General features: G+C 45.2%; 1 protein-coding gene across 1 annotated transcript; it reads right to left on the bottom strand.

Moving 5' to 3' along the window:
- Window positions 1-22246: 22246 nt before the first annotated feature.
- insl3 (insulin-like 3 (Leydig cell)) lies at window positions 22247-24832 on the bottom strand. The gene is made up of 2 exons (XM_071362064.1): window positions 24567-24832; window positions 22247-23012 (listed from the first exon to the last, which is right to left on the bottom strand). The coding sequence occupies exons 1-2, from the start codon at window positions 24751-24753 to the stop codon at window positions 22720-22722; spliced, it is 480 nt and encodes a 159-aa protein (XP_071218165.1). The 5' UTR covers window positions 24754-24832; the 3' UTR covers window positions 22247-22719.
- Window positions 24833-25088: the final 256 nt, after the last annotated feature.

The following is a 25088-nucleotide window of genomic DNA, read 5'->3' as shown; positions in this document are numbered from 1 at the left end:
CCAATTAGAGACAACGATAATCAGCTGCCTCTAATTGGGAACCATACTCAATCCCAAAACATAGAAACCAAATGACTAGAACAGCCCCCTAGTCACGCTCTGACCTAAACATCATGGAGAACCAAATGCTCTCTATGGTCAGGGCGTGACAGAGGGAAAATGTATTTAATACATTTTAGAATAAGGCTAACGTAACAAAATGTTGAGAAAGTCAATACACTGTATATCTAGACCAGGGTTTCCCAAACTCGGTCCTGGGGCCCCCCCTGGGTGCACATTTGTTTTTTGCCCTAGCACTACACAGCTGATTCAAATAACCAACTGCTCATCAAGCTTTGATTATTGGAATCAGCTATGTAATGCTAGGGGAAAAAACAAAACGTGCACTCAGAGTGGGCTCCAGGACCGAGTTTGGGAAACACTGATCTAGACAATTGGTGAGGACTGAGAATGGGTTGAGTTTTAATGGATTATTTTTGTAACTGTAACCCCCCTCTGAAAAAAATACAAACCTAACCAAAAAGTTGATCACAAAAAATATAACCACTAAACTTGTGTTGTTGTCCTGGTCTCCATCTGAGGTTGGTTCCCTGGTGCTCACAGTAGGAACTGATTGCCTGTAAAATCCATATATTCTATCAATAAATCAACTACAGTAGGAACTGATTGCCTGTACAATCCATATATTCTATCAATAAATCAACTACAGTAGGAACTGATTGCCTGTAAAATCCATATATTCTATCAATAAATCAACTACAGTAGGAACTGATTGCCTGTAAAATCCATATATTCTATCAATAAATCAACTACTTTCAACATTTTAATTTAAAACAATATCCCCCTTTTCAAGTTCAAATCAGTAGGTGTCACTATGCACTAGCTAGTCAGAAAAGACTGACGCCATTACGGCTGCCTGTCTCCGTAGGCCTATTTGTGAAAGTTATGGTGGCGCTACGATCCATCAATTCTCTCTTTCTGCATTAGCCATCCATCTGTTATGGTTGGATATTGTCTGTGTAGACTGTTAGCGTTAACTGCTGGCAGAATGATTGCATCAACCTATCTAGCTAATGTTAGCTAGCTAGCGATCTAGCTAGGCTCCTAAAGCTAATGTTAGTAGTTTTGTTAGCTAGCTATAGATTGGATCGTTCTAGATAGTTTTAAAGGATGCCTAAACTGATTTTATTAACACATACCTTGTTTTCCATGAAAATTTGTGTTAGCTCTCTTATGAGGCAGGCAACCAGACAGATAGGAGAGGAGCATGAGCGAAGAAAGAAACCAAGTACAGAGTCAAACAATGAGGTGCTGGTGCAGCCAGACATAGTTGTTGAGAGGCGTGGTTGATGAGGCTCTGTAGGCTGTAGCTAGGAGACCTCTGTGACTGACAAGTGAATCCACCTGTCACAGCGGGCGTGGGGGTTACTACGCGGAATCCCAGGGACAGGGTTGTATTCACTAGACAAAACAGAGGCAAACGGTCTTACATTTGGGGTGGTACTACGCACTGTCAACTTGTACAATAAGAAACGCCTGCTTTAATTGTTTCCATATTTTTCTATGACCTGTAATAATGAATATGTCTGGTAAACATGTTCGATGCTGCTGCTTTGAAAAATTCTGCTCAAGTTATCAGTTAGATTATGCCCACTGAGTGTGACTCCTAAAGATGAGGGACATTTTTTAGATGCAATTTATGCAAGTAAAAACACATTTAAATCAAAATGGCCACACACTCAGACCCAAGCACACTCACACACACAGTAAGATACACACACACACACACACACACACACACACACACACACACACACACACACACACACACACACACACACACACACACACACACACACACACACACACACACACACACACATGCACACCTGTGCATAATCTCTCTCTGTCTCACACATATACACACCACCCACAGAGTATTGTTAGCCTATCAAATTGATTCCTTGTCAGGAATATCGCAGCAGCTAATAAATATTAGATAGGAAGCGGATGAAGCCTCAACCCAGGGAGGCTCCCAGTAAGGCAGGTGGTGATGCACACTCAACAGTGAAGCGCTGCCCACAGAGATTCCCCGCCAGTTATGAATTCCCTCACAGTGTGTGTTGTGGGTGGATGTCATGTGACTGAATGAGAGATGTATTCATCTGTATCTCCATGAAACCTCCAATTGGATTTGCCTTCTCATCATGAACTGCGCAGGATTGTATTGCAAAGCCTCGACCGTACAGAGGGATTTCAGGGCTTAAAAGTTTACTTCCGTGAGAAGAGAGAAGGAAGCTGTGCATCAGCAATTCGGTGTGTGTGTGTGTGTGTGTGTATGTGTGTGTGTGTGTGTGTGTGTGTGTCTAAAAGAGCAAGGGGAGAAACGCTGAGCATACATTTGACATACAAGTGCCCAAATAGCATCTCACGGCTAAGCCAGACCTTTAAGAGAAATGTAGAAAATGGAGTAAAGTCTTGTGTGGGGTGTTCCCATTACCAATTTTGTCTTCATGGGCAGAATCCTAATTTGAGTGTCGCTTTTGTAGCCTAACTCTGATTTAGGCATAAATTCAATTATATCAGTGGGAGATGTGAGTGAACATTTTAGCTATGCACGTTTATCTCAAGTTACAGTGCCTTCAGAAATTAGTCATACCCCTTCGCTATGACTCTCCAAATTGAGCTCAAGTGCATCCAATTTCCTTTGGTCATCCTTGAGATGTCACTACAACTTGATTGGAGTCCACCCGTGGCCAATTCAATTGTTTGAACGTGATTTAGAAACAAAAACATGCCTTTATTCTATAAGGTCCCACAGTTGACAGTGCATGTCAGAGCTGAAACTATACCATGAAGTCCAAGGAACTGTCCGTAGATCTCTGAGATGGGGAAGGGTAGAAAACAATTTCTACAGTGTTGAAAGTTTCCAAGAGCCCAGTGTGACCACAGTGTGCACAGCTGCCCGTCCGACCAAACTGAGCAACTGGGAAAGAAGTACTTTGGTCAGGGAGGTGACCAAGAACCCAATGACCACTATGACAGAACTACAGAGTTCCTTGGCTGAGATGGGAGAACCTGCCAGAAGGACTACAGTCTCGACAGCGCTTCATCAATCTGGGATTTATGTGAGATTGGCCAGACGGAAGCCACTCCTGAGAAAAATGTACATGACAGCACGCCTGGAGTCTGCAAAAAGGCACGTGAAAGACTGAGCATAAGGCAAAATATTTTGTGGTCTGATGAGACAAAAGCGCCATGTCTGGAGAAAACCCGACACAGCTCATCACCCGTCCAACACCATCATGAAGCATGGTGGTGGCAGCATCATGTATGGGTATGATTTTTAGCGGCAGGGACTGGGAGACTAGTAAGGATACAGGGAACAATGGTTGGAGCCAAATACAGGCAAATCCTTAATGAGAACCTGCTTCAGAGTGCAAATGACCTAAGACTGGGGTGAAAATGTACATTCCAACAGCACAATGACCCCAAGCATACAGCCAAAGCAATGCTGGAATGACTTCGGAATGAGAATGTGAAAGTCTTTGAGTGGCCCAGCCAAAGTCCAGACTTGAATCCCATTGAAAATCAGTGGAAAGACTTGAAGATTGCTGTTCTCCGCCGCTCCCCATCTAATTTAACAGAACTTGAGAAAATCTGCAAGGAAGAATGGGAGAAAATCCCCAAATCCAGATGTGCAAAGCTGATACAGACACACCCAAGACGACACAAAGCTGTAATCGCCGCCGCACATTAATCAATTTAAAGACATGTTGACGGTTTAGCTGCACAAACATTATGTACTAGCTGCTTTCCCAGCTAGCTAGCAACAAAATGTCAGACTCAAGAGTCCATTGTCGTGTCCGCGCGTAAACGACGTAACAAAGTATTGACTCAGTGGTGTGAATACTTATGTAAATTAGATATTTCATTTTAAATAAATGTTTAACAATTTCTAAAAACATGTTTTCACTTTGTCATTATGGGGTATTGAGTGTAGATGGGTGGGGAAAAAATCTATTGAATCCATTTTGGGGCTTCCGAGTGGCACAGCGGTCTAAAGTACTGCATCTCAGTGCTAGAGGCACCACTACAGACCCTGGTTCGATCCCGGGCTGTATCACAACCGGCCGTGATCAGGAGACCCATAGGGGGTGCACAATTGGCCCAGCGTCGTCTGGGTTAAGGGAGGGTTTGCCCAGGGTAGACCGTCATTGTAAAATAACAATTTGTTCTTAATTGACTTTCCTAGTTAAATAAATAAATAAAATAAATAAAATAAAACAACAACTGTAACACAACACAATGTGGAATAAGTCAAGGGGTATGAATACTTTCTGAAGGCACTGTAGCATTCTGCCCCATGAGAGGAGAGAGTATACTAATTCTTTGTCGCAGGGAAATGTATTAATCTCCACTATATCGCTCTATACAGTATTGCATTATTATTACAGACATTTTTGTACCTCAAAGTCCATATTCCATGCCATCTGTTGTGTAAACGCACAGGGAGAAATTTGCAGGCTTAATTTCCAAATAAATGGGAAAGATTGGCACCATCTAATTAGCATAATGCAGGCTAACAGAATCTGCACAACAGATGGCACAGAGTATGGACTCAGCTTGCCTATAGACCACAGGGAAGTATGTAAGCTTTTAACAAACTTGATTTGGGGGTGACCTATCCCTTTAATGCACCATGACTATCTCTTTGATATACTAGAGATATTCATATCTCCATGGCTTGACGTTATAGGACAAGACATGATCAGAACCAATATTCAGAGTTTCTAAGTGATTAGGTGTAAGGGTTTACTATATAGCATACATTCAGTAATGCTATATGGTAAAGAAACAGGAATGTTATTCCCACAAAGCTAAAAGGGGAAGATTGAATTTGAAAATAATAACCACCTTGGTCTGACACCTGGCTAACTAGATTATCTGCTTCTGGTAATAAGCTGGTGGAGAGAGGCAGGAAATGCATTAACTGATAAACTGGGCCTTGCTGCCCTAGCCTGCGTCCAGTATACGGGCCACCCATCATCTGCAGGCCTGCATTAGGCCCAGGTCCAGGCTCGTGCTACGACACCACAGCAGCAGCTCCTCCTGCATTGTGTATTGATGAGTGCGGGTGGATAAGATGACAGTGTTAAGTGAAACCAGAGCCCCCCGCAGTATCAGGGGGTGTGATTGAACATTTGAACGCGCTCGCTTGATGAGACAGGCCCGTCTCTACTGTAAAGGCCTGGGAGAGAAGTTAAAGCTTCTTGCTCGCCCGTCGACAACCACCACCACTGCAGGGAGAGAGAGAGAGAGAGAGAGAGAGAGAGAGAGAGAGAGAGAGAGAGAGAGAGAGAGAGAGAGAGAGAGAGACAGAGACAGAGACAGAGACAGAGACAGAGACAGAGATAGAGACAGAGAGAGAGAGAGAGAGAGAGAGAGAGAGAGAGAGAGAGAGAGAGAGAGAGGCAGAGAGAGCATCTCCACTGGAGCCTTAATTATGCATGGGAGCCAGAGTGAGCAAGCAAAAAGAGAGAGAGAGAGCACCCTTGAATTGAAATTGAATTGAGAGAGCAACCAATGCAAGTAGGAGGATGAAGGGGCAGAGGGGTGAGGAGGGGGAGGGTGGGTTGTGTCCAGACCAAGAGCTCAAGGGCGATTGTGGGGGTGTGGGTGGTTGTGGATCGTGGGCAGTGGACACACACAAGAGGCCCATGCACTCTACCCGTAGGTGATTCTATTACGCTGCGTTTATTTCTAAAGGAATATGAGAACATCAAAATCATAATATGAAGAGTTTGTGCAAAACTATATATACATTTTCAGAAATGTTGGTGAATTAACTTTTATTGTTTAACGAACTTATGAAAGGGATTGGTGTGTTTTTTCACTCTCTAAGCAATGACTGACATATTTGTTTAAAATCTATCACTTGATGGTTTCATTTCAGATAGCATTTTAGCAAAAAACATGATTACTTGTTTATCGGCCTCACTCTCAGAGAAGTAAGTAGTTGTACTAGGTTTTACACAGTCAAATGTAACAAATACCTTTTTTTTAATAAAGAACTGTACAAATTATATATTTGTGACATTATTTTTTTTATTTATTATGTAATTGTTACGTATACGGCTCTTTTATTCGGTGTCCGCTGGATCTGGCGGCTAACAAGGACTAATCTAATTTCTCCTCGTCTCCGGGGACAGATTGCAGACGGAGAATTCCAATTAACTCGAGGAAAAGAGACAGCAAGAGAGAGAGCGACCGGTACAAAACAACAATGCTGTTCTCCCCTCATGTCCTATAGTCCGTACACCCATCCCACAGTTCTAGTCCTTTAGGCTAGTGAAATCGAATCAAATTGTATTGGTCACACACACATATTTAGCAGATGTTATTACGGGTGTAGCGAAATGCTTGTGTTCCTAGCTCCACCAATGCAGTAGTATCTAACAATTCACAACAATGCGCACAAATCTAAAAGTAAAAGAATGGAATTAAGAAATATATAAATATTACATTGAGCAATGTCGTAGTTGTCAGATTTCCCCAAGGAGATGTGGGTGTGGAGTCAGGCGCAGGAGAAACAAGTTCCGAAGAAAAGGGCGTTTTATTAAACCAGCTCCAAAATAACAGGACACCGGACTACAGCAGTAGCCACAAAACCCCACTCAGACACAGTCCAGGGAAAAACCACCTGTTAAACATGAACTAACAAAAACGCAACCCAAACTAACTGACAGTCAAACTAAAACAATCCCGCACAAAAACCCAAAGGAAATGTCGAGATAAATACCCCCCTAATTAACCAAAATGAAACCAGGTGAAACACAAAACAGACATACCCAAAAGAAAAGGAAAAAGGATCGGTAGCAGCTAGTAGACCGGCAACTACGACCGCCGAGCGCCGCCCAAACAGGGAGAGGAGCCACCTTCGGTGGAAGTCGTGACAGTACCCCCCCCCTGACGCGCGGCTCCCGCTGCGCGCCGAAGCCGGCCTCGCGGACAACACGGAGGGTGAGGCACAGGGCGATCAGGATGGAGGCGGTGCAACTCACCCAGCAGAGATGGGTCCAAGATGTCCCCCACCGGCACCCAGCACCTCTCCTCCGGACCATACCCCTCCCAATCCACGAGGTACTGTAGGCCCCCCACCCGACGTCTAGAGTCCAGGATGGACCGTACAGTGTACGCCGGACCCCCCTTGATGTCCAGGGGGGGCGGAGGGACCTCCCGCACCTCAACGTCCTGTAGTGGACCAGCTATCACCGGCCTGAGGAGAGACACATGAAACGAGGGGTTAATACGATAGTAAGAGGGGAGCTGTAACCTATAACACACCTCGTTTATTCTCCTCGGGACTTTTAATGGCCCCACAAACCGCGGACCCAGCTTCCGGCAGGGCAGGCGGAGAGGCAGGTTTCGGGTCGAGAGCCAGACCCTGTCCCCCGGTGCGAACATGGGGGCCTCACTACGGTGGCCGTCAGCGCTTACCCTCTGTCGCCCACCGGCCCGTTTAAGGGTTTCCTGGATGGCTCTCCAGGTCTCCTTTGAGCGCTGCACCCAATCCTCCACCGCAGGAGTCTGGGTCTGACTCTGATGCCACGGTACCAGGACCGGCTGATAGCCCAACACGCACTGAAACGGCGACAGGTCCGTGGAGGAGTGGCAAAGTGAATTCTGGGCCATCTCGGCCCATGGGACGAAACTCGCCCACTCTCCAGGCTGGTCCTGGCAATACGACCGCAGAAACCTGCCCACATCCTGGTTCACTCTCTCCACCTGCCCACTACTCTCGGGGTGAAAACCAGAGGTCAGGCTGATCGAGACCCCCAGACGCTCCATGAACACCTTCCAAACCCGGGAAGTGAACTGGGGACCCCGATCAGAAACTATATCCTCAGGCACCCCGTAGTGCCGGAAGACGTGTGTAAACAGGGCCTCCGCAGTCTGTAGGGACGTAGGGAGACTGGGCAAAGGGAGGAGACGGCAGGACTTAGAGAACCGATCCACAATGACCAGGATCGTAGTGTTCCCCTGTGACAAAGGAAGATTGGTAAGAAAGTCCACAGACAGGTGTGACCAAGGCCGCTGTGGAACGGGGATGGGCTGTAACTTCCCTCTAGGCAGGTGTCTAGGAGCCTTACACTGAGCGCACACCGAACAGGAGGAAACATAAACCCTCACATCCTTAGCCAAGGTGGGCCACCAGTACTTCCCCCTAAGAGCCCGCACTGTCCTCTCAATCCCCGGATGACCAGAGGAGGGTAGCGTGTTGGCCCACCTGATCAATCTATCACGAACACCACGCGGGACGTACCTCCGACCCGCTGGACACTGTGGTGGAGGAGGTTCTAACCGAGACGCCCGCTCGATGTCCGCGTCCACCTCCCATAACACCGGTAACACCAGACAAGAGGCCGGAAGTATGGGGGTGGGATCGATGGGCCGCTCCTCGGTATCATAGAGAAGGGACAGTGCGTCGGCCTTCGCGTTACGGGAACCTGGTCTGTAAGAGATAGTGAAGCGAAATCTGGTAAAAAAACATCGCCCACCTTGCCTGACGAGGATTCAGTCTCCTCGCCGCCCGGATGTACTCCAGATTACGGTGGTCAGTCCAGATGAGAAAATAGTGTTTCGCCCCCTCAAGCCAATGTCTCCACACCTTCAGAGCTTTTACCACAGCCAGCAACTCCCGATCCCCCACATCATAGTTTCGTTCCGCCGGACTGAGCTACCACAAAAAGAAAGCGCCCGGGCGAAGCTTCGGTGGCGTGCCCGAGCGCTGTGATAGCACGGCTCCAACACAGCCTCGGACGCGTCCACCTCCACTATGAATGGCAAAGAGGTGGTTCGGATAAGCCAATACGGGAGCGTCGGTAAACGACGCCTTCCGACGACCAAAAGCTCTGTCCGCCTCCGCCAACCACCGCAACCGCACCGGTCCCCCTTTCAGCAGTGAGGTAATGGGAGCAGCCACCTGCCCAAAACCCCGGATAAACCTCTGGTAGTAATTGGCATACCCTAAAAACCGCTGCACCTCCTTTACCGTGGTCGGAGTCGGCCAATTACGCACAGCCGCAATGCGGTCACACTCCATCACCACCCCAGATGTGGAAATGCGATAACCCAGGAAAGAGACGGCTTGTTTGGAGAACACACATTTCTCGGCCTTGACGTACAGGTCATGCTCCAACAGTCGCCCAAGTACCTTGCGCATCAGAGACACATGCGCGGCGCGTGTGGCGGAATAGATCAGTATGTCATCGATGTAAACCACTACACCCTGCCCGTGCAGGTCCCTGAGAATCTCGTCAACAAAGGATTGGAAAACGTCTGGAGCATTTTTCAACCCATACGGCATGACGAGGTACTCATAATGGCCAGATGTGGTACTAAACGCGGTTTTCCACTCATCTCCATCCCGGATTCGCACCAAGTTATACGCGCTCCTAAGATCCAGTTTTGTGAAGAAGCGTGCTCCGTGGAATGACTCCACCGCCGTGGCGATGAGAGGTAGTGGGTAACTGAACCCCACTGTGATGGAATTTAGACCTCTATAGTCAATGCACGGACTCAGACCTCCCTCCTTCTTCTTCACAAAAAATAAACTTGAGGAGACAGGTGATGTGGAGGGCCGAATGTACCCCTGTCCCAGAGATTCGGTGACATATGTCTCCATAGCCACCGTCTCCTCTTGTGAAAGGGGATACACGTGACTGCTGGGAAGTGCGGCGTTTACCTGGAGGTTTATAGCACAATCCCCTCGTCGATGTAGTGGTAATTGGGTCGCTCTCTTTTTACAGAAGGCGATTGCCAAATCGGCATATTCGGGGGGGGAGGCGCACGGTGGAGACTTGGTCTGGACTCTCCACCGTCGTTGCACCGATGGAAACTCCCACACACCTATCTGAGCCCTCCTCTGACCACCCCTTAAGAGCCCCCTGTTTCCATGAAATTTTAGGATTGTGATAAGCCAACCAGGGAATACCCAGCACCACTGGAAACGCAGGAGAATCAATGAGGAAGAGACTAATCCGCTCCTCATGACCCCCCTGCGTCACCATGTCCAGTGGAACCGTGGCCTCCCTGATCAGCCCTGACCCTAACGGTCGATTATCTAGGGCGTGCACGGGGAAGGGTTGGTCTATCTGAACCAAGGGAATCCCTAACTTACGCGCGAAACCGCGGTCCATAAAACTCCCCGCTGCGCCTGAATCGACTAGCGCCTCATGGTGGGAATGAGGGGAAAACTCAGGAAAGGAAATCAACACATACATATGACCAACAGGGGGCTCTGGGTGAGCCGGGTGCTGACTCACCTGAGGTGTTCGAGCCGTGCTCTGCCTGCCCTTTCGACTCCCAGACGAGCTCCTCCAGATCCAGTCAGCAGTGTGTCCTCTCCGACCACAACTGGTGCCGGAGGAGGCTCCTCCTCCGGTGGCCCTAGCAGCAGCATCCCCTAACTCCATGGGTGTCAGAGCAGGAGCGCTGGGGGGGTGGACCGAACAGACCCTAGGATGCCCGCGAGCAGCCAGCAAGTTGTCCAGCCTGATGGACATGTCTATTAGCTGGTCCAGAGTGAGAGTGGTGTCACGACAGGCTAGCTCCCTGCGGACGTCCTCCCGCAGGCTACACCTATAATGGTCCATCAGGGCCCTGTCATTCCACCCCGCGCCGGCGGCCAGGGTCCGGAACTCCAGCGCGAAATCCTGTGCGCTCCTCGTCTCCTGCCTTAAGTGAACCAGCCGTTCACCCGCCGCTCTGCCCTCTGGTGGGTGATCGAACACCGCCCGGAAGCGGGAGGTGAACTCTGGGTAATGGTCCCTCGCCGAGTCCGGGCCCTCCCAGACCGCATTGGCCCACTCCAGGGCTTTACCTGAAAGGCAGGAGACGAGGACGTTGACACTCTCCTCTCCCGAGGGAGTCGGGTAAACGGTCGCCAGGTAAAGCTCCAGCTGGAGCAGGAACCCCTTACACCCGGCAGCGCCCCTCAGGCGCAGGAGAAACAAGTTCCGAAGAAAAGGGCGTTTTATTAAACCAGCTCCAAAATAACAGGACACCGGACTACAGCAGTAGCCACAAACCCCACTCAGACACAGTCCAGGGAAAAACCACCTGTTAAACATGAACTAACGAAAACGCAACCCAAACTAACTGACAGTCAAACTAAAACAATCCCGCACAAAAACCCAAAGGAAATGTCGAGATAAATACCCCCCTAATTAACCAAAATGAAACCAGGTGAAACACAAAACAGACATACCCAAAAGAAAAGGAAAAAGGATCGGTGGCAGCTAGTAGACCGGCAACTACGACCGCCGAGCGCCGCCCGAACAGGGAGAGGAGCCACCTTCGGTGGAAGTCATGACAGTAGTGACATTAACTAAAATACATTAGAATAGAATACAGTATATATATATATATATATATATATATATATATATATATATATATATATATATATATATATATGAGATGATTAAAGCAGTTTGTAAAATTATTTAAACATTATTAAAGTGAGTATTGTTCCATTATTAAAGTGGCCACTGATTCCAAGTCTATGTATATAGGGCAGCAGCCTCTAAGGTGCAGGGTTGCGTAACCAGGTGGAAGCTGGCTAGTGATGACTATTTAATAGTCTGATGGCCTTGAGATAGAAGCTGTTTTTCAGTCTCTCGGGCCCAGCTTTGATGCACCTGTACTTGCCTCTCGTTCTGGATGATATCAGGGTGAACATGCTCAGGTGGTTGTCCTTGATGATCTATTTGGCCTTCTTTTGACATCGGGTGCTGTAGGTGTCCTGGAGGGCAGGTAGTTTGCCCCCGGTAATGCATTGGGCAGACCACCCTCTGGAGAGCCCTGCGGTTGTGGGCGGTGCAGTTGCCAGGATGGATGCTCTCAATTTTGCATCTGTAAAATTTTGTGAGGGTTTTAGGGGCCAAGCCAAATTTCTTCAGCCTCCTGAGGTTGAAGAGGCGCTGTTGCGTCTTCTTCACCACACTGTCTGTGTGGCTGGACCATTTCAGATTGTCACTGTTCTTTTTATTGGCCAGTCTGGTATATGTTTTTTTCTTTGCAACCCTGCCTAGAAGGCCAGCATCCCGGAGTCTCCTCTTCACTGTTGACATTGAGACTGGTGTTTTGCAGGTACTATTTAATGAAGCTGCCAGTTGAGGACTTGTGAGGCGTCTGTTTCTCAAACTAGATACTCTATCGTACTTGTCCTCTTGCTCAGTTGTGCACCAGGGCCTCCCACTCCTCTTTCTATTCTGGTTAGAGCCAGTTTGCACTGTTTTGTGAAGGGAGTAGTACACAGCGTTGTATAAGATCTTCAGTTTCTTGGCAATTTCTCGAATGGAATAGCTTTCATTTCTCAGAACAAGAAGTTTCAGAAGAAAGTTATTTGTTTCTGGCCTGTAATCAAACCCACATGCTGACGCTCCAGATACTCTAGTCTTAAGGTGGACAGTTTTATTGCTTCTTTAATCAGAACAACAGTTTTCAGGTGTGCTAACATAATTGCAAAAGGGTTTTCTAATGATCAATTAGCCTTTTAAAATTATAAACTTGGATTAGCTAACACAACGTGCCATTGGAACACAGGAGTGATGGTTGCTGATAATGGGCCTCTGTACGCCTATGTAGAGTCCATTAAAAATCTGCCGTTTCCAGCTACAATAGTCATTTACAACATTAACAATGTCTACACTGTATTTCTGATCAGTTATTTTAATGGACAATTTTTTTTGCTTTTCTTTCAAAAACAAGCACATTACTAAGTGACCCCAAACTTTTGAACGGTAGTGTAAGTGTTAAATGAATGGAAATAAGTGTCATTTAATTATTCCAGATCTGATTATCATTTAAAAGAAGAATCAGACAAAAAATAAGTGTTTAAAGATTTGTATTGAAATTATTCCACTATTATGACATAGAAAAAGACAGACCAAATGAATAGCAAACAGCACCAGCTAAGCACCAGCATTCAGGAGTATTTTCTCAACATCCCACTGGCAGTAAACAGCTCAGTCACAGGAGAGATGGAAGGTGCAGTGGTGCAATGGGGAGCAGCTGTGACAGAGCAGCTGGGGTAATCATGTCTGGGGCCTTGCCCCCCCCCCCCTGCCCCCCTCTCTCTCTCATCCTCCTCTCCCCTCATTCCCTCTTTTGCTCCCTCACTCCCTCACTCTCACTCACACACACACACACACACACACTCACTCTCCCTTCGCTCTCTTCCTCTCTCTCCCGCTCTCAGAGTCTGTGGCAGGTCACATCGTCTAGCGAGAGGTGAAGGCATTTCCCTGGCACGGGCGCCCGCCACCGCATTCCAGGGCAGATGCGGGCACAGCTGAGTCTGTATGCCCTCTCCAATCAGTATCAACAGTAGGCCCCTCAGAGAACACACCCGCCACGGCATCAAACATTAGAGCGAGCACAGGGCCGGTTAGTAATTGCATCACATTAAGAGCTGGCGCTGCCAAGTGAAATGGCATCACGTCGGGAGTTATCGCAGCATACGGAGCGATAGCATCACTGTAGAGTAAACATAGAGGCAGCGAAAGAGAGAGAGAGCATAGTATCACAGTTAGGATACAAAAACAAGGCAATAGTGAGCACCCTGTTAACCATGTCAGTGGTTGTGGAGAGAGCCGAGGATAATAATGGCGTCAGCCACATCACAACAACAATACTCGAAGAATACCCCTCACTCAGTCCTCCCTACCTTATTGGCACAGAAGGATAAGAAGACTGGAAGGGACGCCACCGCATTGCTGCTGTCAGGTAGCTGTTACCTGTCAGGTAGTTTGCAATCAGTGGCTATGGAGGAGAACATAAAAGGATGCTATTTACATAAAGAAGATTGGGACATTGGTCTATCGCATTACACCTGTGCGTAAGTCAGTCAGGGCAAGAGCGTCTGCAAAACACATCAGATGTAACGTATCCTATAGTTGATACAGCATAGGGCAATAGCATCAGATGAGTCTTGGGGCAGCGAGGAGCGATTGCATCACGTTAGAACAAAATAGGCCTGCAGTAACAGTAGTCTGCTGCTCCCATACTGCCCTCTACCAGCTCAGTCTATTAGTTCAGCATCACTACCTCCCAGTGGCCAAGGTTATCGTAAGGCAATGATAATGTCTTAGATGTGTGTGTGGACGTGTTTAACTATTCTTGTGGGGACTTCTGAATAGTAAACTAACAAAAGTATGACCAACCGGGGACATTTTTTTTAGTCCCCACGAGGTCAATTGCTATTTCTAAGCGGTTTAGGGTTAAGGATAGAACTAGTGTTAGGATTAGAATGACGTTAAGGGTTAGGGTTAGGAGCTAGGGTTAGGGTTAAGGTTAGGTTTTTGGGTTAAGGTTGGGGTTGGGGTTGGGGTAAGAGTATGGGTTAGGGTCAGGTTTAGAGTTAGAGTTAGGGGTTAGGGAAAATAGCATTTTGAACGGAACTGAATTGTGTGTCCCAACAGGACTGTGTTTGTGGGTGTATATGCATGTGTTCCAGCATTGTGCTGTCACGTTGTTCGTAATAATTTTTTTAAATTTTTTTCTTTTTAAATTTTATCCCCTTTTCTCCCCAATTTTTCGTGGTATCCAATCGCTAGTAATTACTATCTTGTCTCATCGCTACAACTCCCGTACGGGCTCGGGAGAGACGAAGGTCGAAAGTCATGCGTCCTCCGAAGCACAACCCAACCAAGCCGCACTGCTTCTTAACACAGCGCGCCTCCAACCCGGAAGCCAGCCGCACCAATGTGTCGGAGGAAACACCGTGCACCCGCCCCCCTCAGTTAGCGCGCACTGCGCCCGGCCCGCCACAGGAGTCGCTGGAGCGCGATGAGACAAGGATATCCCTACCGGCCAAACCCTCCCTAACCCGGACGACGCTAAGCCAATTGTGCGTCGCCCCACGGACCTCCCGGTCGCGGCCGGCTGCGACAGAGCCTGGGCGCGAACCCAGACTCTGGTGGCGCAGCATAGCACTGCGATGCAGTGCTCTAGACCACTGCGCCACCCGGGAGGCCCCTGTTCGTAATAATGATGGTCGGACCAAGGCGCAGCGTATGTTGAGTTCCACATAATTTTTATGAATAAAGTGAAACATAAGCTAAGACAAAACAAATAAAGAATAAACGAACCGTGACGACAATGCAGTGCTTAACAGGCAACTAAACATAAACAATATCCCATAACCCACAGGTGGAGAAAATGCTACTTAAGTATGATCCACAATTAGAGACAACGATAGCCAGCTGCCTCTAATTGGGAATCATACCAAAACCCCAACATAGAAAAAACAACCTAGAACCCCACATAGAAAATATAAACTAGACTAACTAGACTAATATAAACTAGACTAGACTAAAAACAGTCACGCCCTGACCTACTCTACCATAGAAAAAAAAGTATTTCTATGGTCAGGACGTGACATGTGCTCACCTGATTAACTGGACATAATGACTTGCATATGGATGAACAGACTATAGGGCCAGAAGGGATAAAGGGAGTACAGTTAATTCATTGACTTTGGTCTGTAGCGGTAGTGGGGGGGACTATAGTCTATAGTGTAAAGTAATAGGGTCGAAGGGCTACTTAGACTTATGGTACGGTCCCTGTGCACCAAGTCTCTTCATCTCCCCCATTACAGTACCTCACCACTGGGATCTATACAAGTACACCAAAAAAAGAATTATTAGACAATTGTGCGATGATTCCCTCCACCCATTTCCATCCTCAAAAAATATTGCTATTGTATAAATGTCACATCAAAAGTGTATCTGGACATTACGAACTGTATTTAACCAAATGAAGTGGATTCATAAATCCCTGGACATTGGATGGTTGAGCAGGCAGGGACGTGGGCAACTCGTCTTACCGAGGGACCCAACAAGGCCACTGTTATCTTCCTGTGATCACGACGTGTCACGACCAGCCACAGCCCACCATCACTCACCAGAGGCCATCCTGTAAACTAGTGGGCACCGTCATCCACTTGATCATTTCATTGTCACTTCCTTCCGATTCTAAGATACTCATCTTGCATGACACCAAGTCCTTCTCAGACTGCTGCAGTCCTAATATGGACACCGTAGCAACGGTTTCATCTTGCACTGTATGATGTGTTTCATCTTTTTATGCCTCTTGCAAGATGAACCCGATGCTGGGCTAAAAAAAGATCCTGATATAACCCAACAATAACCCATTCATATGATATGAGCCAAAGATGTTTTCAACTTCTAGTGTTTATTAGGTGTTATATAAGGCACAGATAATACAGTCGTAACACCTCCAGTCATCAGTGCATATCAAAACAGCCTGAGACAGGGCTGCAGGTAAAACTGTCCCACTCTGCTGTTCTGCACCTGAGGAGGAGATTCCCTAGGGAGGCATGATCACAGGATGTTTCTGCTGCAGCTGTCACTGGTCATGTCTTCTAACAGTCACCACCGAACACAGAGCCCAGGTAGAGAGAGGAGAGATGAATTTAGTACACTTTGTGTACCCATATATGCATTCCAACATGCTTGCACCTACTCTACATGTATACCTAGACAGACAGACACACACACACACACACACACACACACACACACACACACACACACACACACACACACACACACACACACACACACACACACACACACACACACACACACACACACACACACACACACACACACACACACACACACACACGCACTTCTAACGTTTCTAACCAAGACACTTTTACTGTTGGAAACAAGAGTCCTGTGAGTCATTTCATTTACATGAAAATTGACACCCACCATTCCAACGTACTCTCCTGGCTCGTGTGTGTGTGTGTGTGTGTGTGTGTGTGTGTGTGTGTGTGTGTGTGTGTGTGTGTGTGTGTGTGTGTGTGTGTGTGTGTGTGTGTGTGTGTGTGTGTGTGTGTGTGTGTGTGTGTGTGTGTGTGTGATAGACTGTGGGCACTAGGAGAAGGTGCTATTCTCTAATGCAGCCTTCTTCAACTCTAAAACTTGGGCAGCGGTATAGAGAGTTTCCATTCATTACCATTGCAAGTTTAGAACCTTCAGTTCTCTCTCAAGAGTAAAAATGTGCAGAGGTAGTCGTCTAAATCAAATCAAACTTTATTTGTCACATGCGCCGAATACAACATGTGTAGACCTTACAGTGAAATGCTTACTTACAAGCCCTTAACCAACAGTGCAGTTCAATAAAGAGTTAAGAAAATATTTACCAAATAAACTAAAGTAAAAAAATTATAAAAAAGTAACACAATAAAATAACAATAACAAGGCTATATACAGGGGATGCCGGTACCGAGTCAATGTGCGGGGGTACAGGTTAGTCGAGGAAATTTGTAGGGGTGAAGTGACTATGCATAGATAATAAACAGCAAGTAGCAGTGTAAAAAATAAATGGTGGGTGGGGGGTGTCAATGTAAATAATCCGGTGGCCATTTGGTTAATTGTTTGGCTGACTTGGCGCTCCTGTACCGCTTGCCGTGCGGTAGCAGAGACAACAGTCTATGACTTGGGTGACGAGTCTTTGACAATTGTTTGGGCTTTCCTCTATCAAGGCAGTTTAACAGCTATCAAAAGCTATTTAATATTGTGTTCATTATGAATAATTACTGGCTATACTGATGATTATCTTATAATCCGATTGGAGATTTTATCAGGAAGAGATCAAGCATCTGAAGGTAAATGGCACCGTTATATGGATTGTAGAAACAAACTATAGACAGGAAGGACATTGGTAGCCATTAGATATAGAAGTGATAGAATGAGCTTAATATCTGGCAAATCAGTGGTTCTCAGTCACTCACTATTTGGTCAAATAAGAGAAACTATAATAGTGAAATGCAGACAACGCAATGTTCATATACAATAGATATCTGATGCCCTCTGGTGGTGGACAACACACTGCAAACACACTACTTGCCTTTCCAACCCCAACGGTCACGGCTAGAAGAGATACCGCGTTTGTCAAATGAACGTAAAAGAAATCTGACGTTCATTTGACAAAATCTGGAGACATTCTAGCCATGACCCAACCCAACCAGTATTGGTTGTGGACGGTTAATCCCATTTAATATCACTCATTTCAGGACATGACAAGAAATTCTCAATATATTTGTTTCTCTCTCAAGTTTATCAACCCTGCAGGAAATGCAGTAGGCCTAATATATAGGGTTAAATTTACAGAATTACTGGTTACTCCCCAGAGGCACCCCCATTAGTGTTGAAATATAAACATGTGCACCCCTATACAATTTTGGTTCATACCAGAATTTATAGCGCACCTTCAAAAGTCAATGTGCAATTTGAACCGCAACTGTGGGCAATCAATGTGAACGGTGATCACTCGATATTAGGCTTATTGGATGGATAAATTCAGCGAGTCAATAACCTACTACGGGAGGTGAAAATAAAATGAGATTTTTTTAAAAATTTAACCTTTATTTAACTAGGCAAGTCAGTTAAGAACAAATTCTCATTTACAATGACAGTCTAGGAACAGTGTTGTTCAGTAGCAGAATGACAGATTTTTACCTTGTCAGCTCAAGGATTCGATCTAGCAACCTTTCAGTTACTGGCCCAACGCTTTAGCCACTAGGCTACCTGCTGCCCCTTTTAACAACTATCCCCTGGTTTTAAGCCAGGAAACCAACCATCTGTCTTTTCCCAGCCACTTCTAATAGACACCAAAATAGAGCTCACCAGCTTGTAGTCTTAAAAAACAGAAATGATCCACCTCTGCTTCATTCAGAAATTCCTATGAGCAAAGGAAGGAATAGGGTTTTGGGATAAACACCGAAAATAAGGTCGGAGGTTAACACAGGCTTAGGAGATCTTATATGTTTTGTTTTATGAGATAATATCAGTCAGTTAACATGACCTTTGCAAGTTATGAATCCTTTTATGTGCTTTATGTGCTTTTTTTATTACGTAAATGCTTCAAAATTCACAAAAAGTGATGTCTGCTGATGAAGATTATCTCATACAACAAAACGTACAAGATCTCCTAAGCCTGTGTTTACCACAGACCTTATTTTCAGCGTTTATCCAGTAGGCGTTGTCCAACAAACCATGGCCGAGTTAGTGCCTACATAAAGACACCATTCCTATTGCTCTGTATACAGGTAGTGTCACGACTTCCACCGAAGTCGGTTCCTCTCCTTGTTTCGGGCGGCGTTCGGTGGTCGACATCACTGGCTTTCTAGCCATCCCGCTCCATTTTTCATGTATCCATTTGTTTTGTCTTGTTCCTTGCACACCTGGTTTTCATTCCCCAATTACACTACATGTATTTATTCCTCTGCCCCCCCCCCCCCCCCCCATGTCTTTGTGGAAGATTGTTTGTGTGTTACGTGTTTTTTGAACTCACTAGGCTTGTGTTTGTTTTTCCCCCGTGTTATTTCACGAAGCCTGTTTTGTATACATTTGATGTGTTGTGACTGTTTTGCGCATTATACACTTTGCCTTGTTGGCTGGAGGTTTTTTGGACGTGCGTCAGTCTGTATATCTCTCCTGCCGAAATAAAGTGTGCGCCTGTTCACAATTCTCTGCTCTCCTGCACCTGACTTCAGCACAAGTACGCACACGCCTGACAGGTAGGCACCAACTTGTTTCCCATTCATCCGGCAGAATTGAATTATTGTACATTCTAGCTAACCCTAACCCTTTCTCTAACCTTAGTCTAATTCTCATAACCTGATGCATTAATTGTCCTAAACTGCTGCATAAGTTCTCCTAACCTGCTACGAAAGTCACTTCTGCTGTACTCCATCTAGTCAAAACCGGCAGGCCTGCCCACAGAACAGCGTGTTTCCAATAACACGATACCATATTATTCCAATTGATCAAATAAAACAACATGGGAGATTTCTTTGATTGCAATGATTATGACATGTATTACTCTTCTTTCTCATACAGTTCCAGGTTGTGAAGGCAGTGATTGTACTCTAGCTTTTGAGAACTAATGGGGGCCCAAGGGGACTTAATTAAGCTTGTTTGCATGCTTCCCAGTCGAAACAGTTTGCGCTAATATTATGACTACATTTTGTGACATTTTTGCTAGTTTTTGGTGTTCTGTGGGGGGGGTTTCAGCTGTTGTGCACATAAAAAATGTCTTAAGGCAAGTCGAAGTTGGGCAGCCGATGTCTACACTGCTTCATCAGTGATTGGTCAACAGTAGGGGTGGGAACTATGGACTTGATTCTGTCATTCAACAATGAGAGAAGAGAAATTGTAGAAATAGGTGGGGTTTAAGCCATATAACTTTGTGGCTGTGGTAACTAGTTTTCATCCACATTTTTTCACTGCACCAAACAGTTTAGCTAGATGTAAAATTGCGCGACTAAGACCGCCAACGTTATTTCCAGATTTCTTGATTTATCTTAGATTAATTCAGACTATTTTGAAGAAGTGTTACTGGGTATTTTGTTGCAACAGTGGCTCAAGAAGGACAAACAACAGTAATATTGCGTTTTTTCAAGCGAAGGTCTTTAGGGAGTCTGCGAGCACAGACGTTCGCTTCACCTAGCCAAGTTCTATGTATGGGACACCGTTATAGCCTTCCCCCTTGGGTTCTCAGTTGATATGGACCACATCTGGCTAATGTGAACTACAATCCCGACGCTATGTTTTAACGTTTAGAAACACTATTAAATCCTCGCTAGCGTTACGGTTTTTGAAACCTTGCCTGGTGCAACTTTGCTAAACTGCATACAGTAAGTTTATCTTTTGTATTAAAAACAGTATTTCTTGCTCACATGGAAGTTAAGTTCCAAATGTTTCCAAAACTATTGCAAGCGATGCGTATTCGCATATAGACAGAGCATTTGGGCAGCATTGGTGTAATGCAATGGAATTGGAGATTCACGGTTGATTATAATTTTTTAACTCAAATTAGCCAATAAATATGGTATAAATGAAAGGATACAGCAAGATACAAATGAAAGGACACGGTACGATTGACATGTGTTGATAATTGGATATGGAGAAGGGTGAGCCGGTCAAGGATCGATTCAGACAAGGTGGTAAATTGTATGACAAGTGACAGTTTTATTTAAGAGTAAAGATATCTGGTACAAGCGTGCACGGACTTATTCATTTAGCTCATATGGAACTTGCAGAAATAAGCCCAGATAACAGAGTGCATTAGACATTTTATACAGTACAGAAAGTAGGTTGAGTCTGGAAGTTCTGGTCCTCTGGTTGGTTCTGATGAGTTGGGCGAGGTCTCCTTCAGGCTAGTATCACTGTCCCATTGGCTCTGAGTAGAGTTCTTTGTCTTCAGAAATTTTCAGCTAAAACAGGAGATTAGGTGTGTGCGTAGATGTTCCTATTTTGACATTTCTGTGTGTCTCTGTAAAATGTTCAGACTGAAGAGGAGATTTTGTGTGTGCGTAGATGTTCCTGTCTTATCTATGTTTATGAAAGGTTTACGTCAGCCCTCTGTCCTTGGGTATGTGTGTGTCTCAGTATCTCGTGGAATGCAGTACCAAGCACCCTTTTCTTGTCAGTGTTTATAAAAGGTCTATGTCAGCCATCTGTCTCTGGGTATGTGTGGGTCTCAGTATCTGCTTATGAGTTTGTGAGAAACCCTGTTTTGAAAGAAGTTAGTTATAACAATGTAATAGGGATATGCTTGTGTTATATTAAATGGTATTTATTACAAATGTTTAAAAACTGTATCTGTAGGCCTGCTTGGTGTCTATCACTGCCAGTTCCACCTGTTAATTAGTGACCGGCACCATATTGCCATTAAAGGGATTTGTGTTATGGTGTCATAGTTGGAGCACTTGGCCCAATCCGATTCATCCTTATCAGAGAGTCAACTGGATTCCGTGTCTATTCAGACCGAGTATGTATTGGGAGCTGTAATCTGGCTACTGCCATACAGACTTTTGAAGGGATTTTCTCTGCCTTTTTCAATGATGTACACTGATGATTGTAATGAGAATAGAAATTGCTTAAAGTGGAGTGAGAGGGCAGGCTGATCATTTGATATTTACTAGAGAGGGATGCTCTGTGAGGGTGATGCCTTCTCTGTGATACATGGATCGATTGCATTTCTACTGTATAGCACATGTCGCTATAGGTTTCAAAGCACTTAACATGGCATGGAGCTCGCAACACATTGTGGAGAAGTGAGTGGTTATTGTCCCTGTTTGAAGTCAGAAAAGCATGGTTTGCATAAGACAGACAAATATTAAGTAACCACCACTCACCGATGATCTTCAAAAGCTTTATTACATTGTGATTGAAGATGAACAGGAATGTTTCTTGACAACTCTCATTTGGCATTCTTTGTTGTCCTTCATTGTGCAGGTGAGAATCAAGTATAATATTAATATGATAAATAATACTTATTATTATTATAAATAAAGCCTCTTTCGACAACATTCTTTTTGTCTTGATTTTGTCATTACACAAGTCATTCCACAACAATATTATAATGATTAGATTAACACACAATTCATGATATCAAGAAAACAACATTAACATTTTAGTAAAGCATTTCAGTAGAACTAACTGCATTAGCTCTAATGCAAAGGTTTGGCAACTGCAAAATGGCCCTTCAAACATCCCAACCAATGTAAATTAACCTGATTTTAACCTATTCCATCATTCCAATGGCTAACCAAGCAATGGCTGACCAACAATTCCTTGTGAAATGTTACTCTTGTCTAGCATTAGCTTTAGCTTAGCAATACTGGACCAGCTCGCTCATAGTGCAGCCGGATCGGCAACACACCCCAGCGGGCCCCACGTCTCGGCGGGTACGGGAGGACACGGTGTACCCCAGAGGGACGGTTGAAGGCTCCATGTCTCCCTGGACCTGTGGAGGTGTGCTGGGAAACCCTGGATGGGTCTGCTGGTCTTCTGTCATACTCTCTGTGGAGTCCTGGTCATCTTGCTGTGTCACCACATCTTCACCAGTCTCTGAAGTCCTCAGGTTGGCAAACTGATTGCTGTTCAGCCAATCCAGAGTTACCCCTGTAGAAGGAAAAAACAAAATTAAGTATCATTCACAATTTAGGCAGATGTCAGCAGAGGTGTCATGCCTATAGGGGGTACAAGGGCACATGCCCCCTCAGAATTTAATTTGTTATTTTTATTTAACCTTTATTTAACTAGGCAAGTCTGTTAAGAATACATTACTATTTACAATGCAGTCTACTCCGGCCAAACCCGGGACTCCCAATCACGACCGGTTGTGATACAGCCTGGAATCGAACCAGGGTCTGTAGTGATGCCTCCAGCACTGAGATACTTAGACTGCTGCGCCACTCGGGATTTGTCCTGTTTTGACATTTTGTAGATGTTAAATGAGTTACTAAACTTAATTTTTAAGCCCATGTTTTATCAAAATTGTTTATAAAAATATCTGTCAGTGGTATTTTGCGGAGGGGGCACTCTGGCTGGAACCCCCTACTCGAAGTGGTTACTTCGAAGGTGCACCACGGAGCAAGAAGAAGAGTTAAGAGTGACACACAGGGTTTGATTTAATTTTAGCAGTCGGTGATGGGCAGCACTCGCAGGAGGTATGTTTGTAAATTAATTTGATCAAGCTATGTAGCCTATTCATTCCTTCTTGATGAATAAATAAAACAAAAATGTTTTGTTGTTTCTCTGAAATACTACCACCTAGCAATTTTATAAAGTTGGCTTTAGCTAGCTAGCCAGATAGGTTCCCGATCTCCCGACCTTATAACTATCAATCAAATTAGAGTAGATTGTCTAACTATCTTAGCTATCTGCTGGAAGGTTGCTAGACTTTAGCAACCAATTACTAAATGTACTGATTAAGACTCACATTCCTTTCAATCTTTTAACCAGATTTTGCAGAGATACAGAGTAAACATATTTAGTTTCTTTAAAAAAGGAACCACCAGTCAGGAGGATACAGACAGCTCAAGAGGTAAGCTTAGATATGCAGAGAAAATGCTTGTTTTAAATGTAATCTGGCACGCTAAGTGTTAAAATATCATGATATTACTGTATTAATTATGACTCCATGATATGTGCCTGTATTGATGATATGTGTTATGATCCCATGTACTGTTTTGTAATTTGTATGTAATATCTTAGGCATGTTATTGCAGTACATTGAGATGTGGGACACCCTCATTAAAATGACAATGGAACAGGTAAAGAAGATAACCTATGCAGAAAAAAAGAATGATGATTATGGCTCTGTTTCAGGTGATTGAAAAATGCTCAATTCTACAACTTCCGTAATGGTTCTCGGGAGGGGTTGTCCAACTCCATCCTCATATACTTCGTGCTTTGGATGTCAGCTTGTTTGAGAAGAGGATTCCATTTACCCCCAACCTCCATTCTCGTCCCACTGGGCAGACGTCAATTTAATGTCTATGTTGATTCAACATTGAAACAATGTTGATTCAACCAGTGTGTACCCAGTTGGATGCGTTTCAGTATAAAAATACATGTATGCCTTTCGGATTCAACTAAACTGAACTCCAGCACAAACAGCAGCATAATAAACATATGGAAACAAGCTATTAGGTCCTTGAGAGTTGTACTCACTGTGGTGGCTGACGGGGTGTTGTCCAAGCTCCGGAGTGGAGCGCCTCAGTCTGGAGCTCCCACACGATGTGACTACCATACGGATAAACTCTCTCCCACACAGCTTCACCCTGACATCCTGCCCGTGGGTCCCATACACCCCAACCATGAGAACTACCACAAGAGACACAAGACACTTAGCATCCATGATGTCGATGAGGAGGTTTACGCCCAAGTAAATCCAATCGATGCAGCAGGTATGGTACGATGAGGTGAGGAGGGATGCGATGTGTAGCTTGTGAGAGCTTCCTAGGGCCTTATATAGTGCCCTGCTGTCTATTCCAGGCCGGGATTCTAGTAAGGAGCCATTCGCCCTTGGCCAAGGAAAAGGATGTCCTGATCTTGAGATCACTACATGTAAAAGAGAGTTCCCCTCAAGGCTGGAACTCTCATTTGAGATAAATACATGTCAAATGGTGATCTATAGCATGGGGATTATGAACTGGGGTTAGTGGTGCAAGTATAGGAAAATTAATAATTCCA

The sequence above is a fragment of the Salvelinus alpinus genome, chromosome 23 (assembly GCF_045679555.1).
Source record: "Salvelinus alpinus chromosome 23, SLU_Salpinus.1, whole genome shotgun sequence".
Classification (NCBI taxonomy): domain Eukaryota; kingdom Metazoa; phylum Chordata; class Actinopteri; order Salmoniformes; family Salmonidae; genus Salvelinus; species Salvelinus alpinus.
Note: the sequence above shows the minus strand (reverse complement) of the source record. Positions and strands in the feature narration are given on the sequence as shown.